Source organism: Plecotus auritus, assembly GCF_963455305.1.
Source record: "Plecotus auritus genome assembly, chromosome: 2".
NCBI lineage: Eukaryota > Metazoa > Chordata > Mammalia > Chiroptera > Vespertilionidae > Plecotus > Plecotus auritus.
The window spans coordinates 81028825-81031549 of record NC_137771.1 but is presented as its reverse complement, the minus strand read 5'-3'; the positions used below and the strand labels follow the sequence as shown (position 1 = coordinate 81031549).

General features: G+C 43.2%; 1 protein-coding gene across 1 annotated transcript; it reads right to left on the bottom strand.

Moving 5' to 3' along the window:
* Nucleotides 1–1749: 1749 nt before the first annotated feature.
* LOC308241123 (ubiquitin-like protein FUBI) lies at nucleotides 1750–2151 on the bottom strand (the record flags this gene model as incomplete). Its single annotated transcript, XM_080654655.1, has 1 exon — nucleotides 1750–2151. The coding sequence occupies one exon, from the start codon at nucleotides 2149–2151 to the stop codon at nucleotides 1750–1752; it is 402 nt and encodes a 133-aa protein (XP_080510781.1).
* Between the last annotated feature and the right edge of the window lie 574 nt (nucleotides 2152–2725).

Here is a 2725-nt window from a genome sequence, read left to right as displayed (position 1 = left end):
CAGACTTTTGAGTAAGGGTCTAGCCTTCTGAAGCTAAATTCAAGTTGGGAACAGGGGGTAGTTTCAAGTTATCAATTTGTGTGAGCCCAAATTTCCCACAGTATTATATTAAAATCTGTCCATCATATGCCATTAAAGTCCAAGTCTCCTGACTACTGAGATTAACAAATACCCTCAAAGAAATCAAAGATTTACAGCCTGCTCAGCACTCTGGTTTTTAGCATCTTGGTTCCTGAGAGTCCAGCTGTGCATTTATTAGGATATTTGTTATGTTTATTCCCTCAGAAATTCTAGTTTCTTTGATTGTTTGTCATGGGGAAATACCTAGTCTGTCATAATCTTGGAAAGAGACATACTCTTGGGGACTTAAAAACTTAAAAGATCAAAATAAATATTTAATAATGGAGATGCTTAATTTATAAAATTAATAAAAAAAAGTATCCTATAGGTAATATATTATGTTTTGTCAGACCTACAGAATATTAAAAATGTTAGTAGGAAATAAATAAACAAAAAGAATGAAGATTTAGAATTGAAATATTTAATATAAGTTATAAAATAAATATCATTTTGGACAAGGTCACTCATATAATAGAGCACCAGACATAAGCATTGCATCTACAATATTAGGTAACAAATTGTGCTCAACAAATTTAAGTGGGTGAATGAGAGAATGTGTGATGGGATTGATATTATGCATCTCAATTTAAAGGAGACATTTGAAAAGAAGTCTTGTGCAGTTTTACCAGATGAGCTGCAGCATAGCAGATAGCAGATGTTGGTGCTCCGTCCCTATCCCCTCAGTACTCAGCATTCTGATAGCTCATTACTGCAAACACCTGCCACTTTCTGCCTGAGGACTTCTCTGTCCCCAGCAGTGTGCTTGGCCCATATACAGGTCAGGGAGTTAACACCCCCTGTGAATAGCACTCAATTAGTGAGAGACAACTCCGTGGCTCTATACCCCAGGTTCCTCATCCCTCCACAGAGCATCTTATGTGAGCTTCCTTCCTTCCTTTCTCACTTACCAGTCTCCTCCACCAGCGCTTTCTGAGGGAAACCTCCCCACTACTCCACCTTTCCTCAAATCCTAGTCTTAGGGTTTATTTCTTGGAAGAACCCAACCTAAGACATGGAGAATTATGGGCTGCTAGATTCTAGGATAAGTGAATCATTTCATAAACCAGTTACGGCTAATTGGGTTATGTAAGTCATGTTTAACAATTAGTTTTGTTCTTTTAAAAAATATATTGTCATTGAATTTAGAGAGGAAGAGAAAGGGAGAGAGAGATAGAAACATCAATGAAAGAATCATTGATCTGCTGCCTCCTGCACTCTCCTACTGGGGATTGAGCCCACAACCTGGGAATGTGCCCTGATCAGAATCGAACGGTGACCTCCTGGCTCATAAATTGACATGCAAACACTGAGTCACAGCGCTGGGCTTACAATCAGTTTCTAAGTATACCCTTTGAAGGTATTTTTGCTTCATTTTTTTCAATTTTGATCAATGCCTGAATAAATATATACGAAGTTTCTTAACAAAATTGAAGATGACAACCCTAGTTTAAGGGAAATATAATGAATATATTACTTGACACTCAGAATCAGGATCCACGCTTATTTTATTTTTAAACTACACTAAGTGGCTCTATTAGAGAAAGCCAGGATTACAGAGAACTTAAGAGTTGGTATAGGGACCCTTCTTCTTGTCAAAGGGGGCACAACATTGACAAAACGCCGGTTGTACTACATCCGCCACTTGGCCCAACCAATCTTCTTCTTTTTCTTGTTTGGAAACCTTGGGAGTCTTACCTCTTTCTTTCCCAGCCCAGGCCAGGGAACAATGCTGTGGCCGGCTACTTCTAGAGTGGTCAGAGCCTCCATCCCACACTGGCCCAGGCAGCGGCATCCTCTAGGGCATGCCTGCCAGGAGCAGATTTGATCTGGAGAGATGACCTCTGGCAAGGCATGATCCTTGATCTGGGCAACCATATCCTGGCTCATCACCTTGAGGGTGTGTAGCTCTTGGGTGAGGACAAAGAGCTGCATGTTGGCAACTGAACTGTGGCCTCTGTCCCTATCGTGAAGAGGAAGTCGAGAACGACTAAGGAGCAAGGGCGCACACGTCCTAGCTGCCTGCTGCTGCATCTCATGTCACTCCACGCAGTTTTTAATAGGCTGGAAAATGGATAAAATCTAACAAAATTTTACATTAATATCTTAAGACCCTGTAATTGAGTCTCTTTAAATATGTGATTATCATTATTTGATAAAATTTTGGATGTATCTATAATAATAAAAGCGTAATATGCAAATCAACTGAATGACTGAACAGCAGAATGACCTTCCAGATGACCACACTATGACACGCACTGGCGCCAGGCCAGCCAAGATGGGTGTGATGTAATTGGTTGGGGGCCCCACCATCACCCCACGATCACCCCTCAGAGGGAGGCTCAGGCCATCGGCCAGCAACACTGTAGCGGGTGTGCAGGGCCGGCCAGCAATCACCCTGCAGAGGGAGGCCCAGGGCAGCCAAGCAATCGCACCCCATGCCTGTCACCTGCACAGGGAGGCAACTGGTGGTGGGGGAGGGGGAACAGTGCTGCACAGATTGCAAGCAGAGGCAGCGATGGGGGCAGAGCCAGCTGCTGGCAGCTGGGGGAAGAAAAGCCCTTGATAGGCCTGGATTGCCGGCCAGGCCTAGGGACCCTACCCGAGG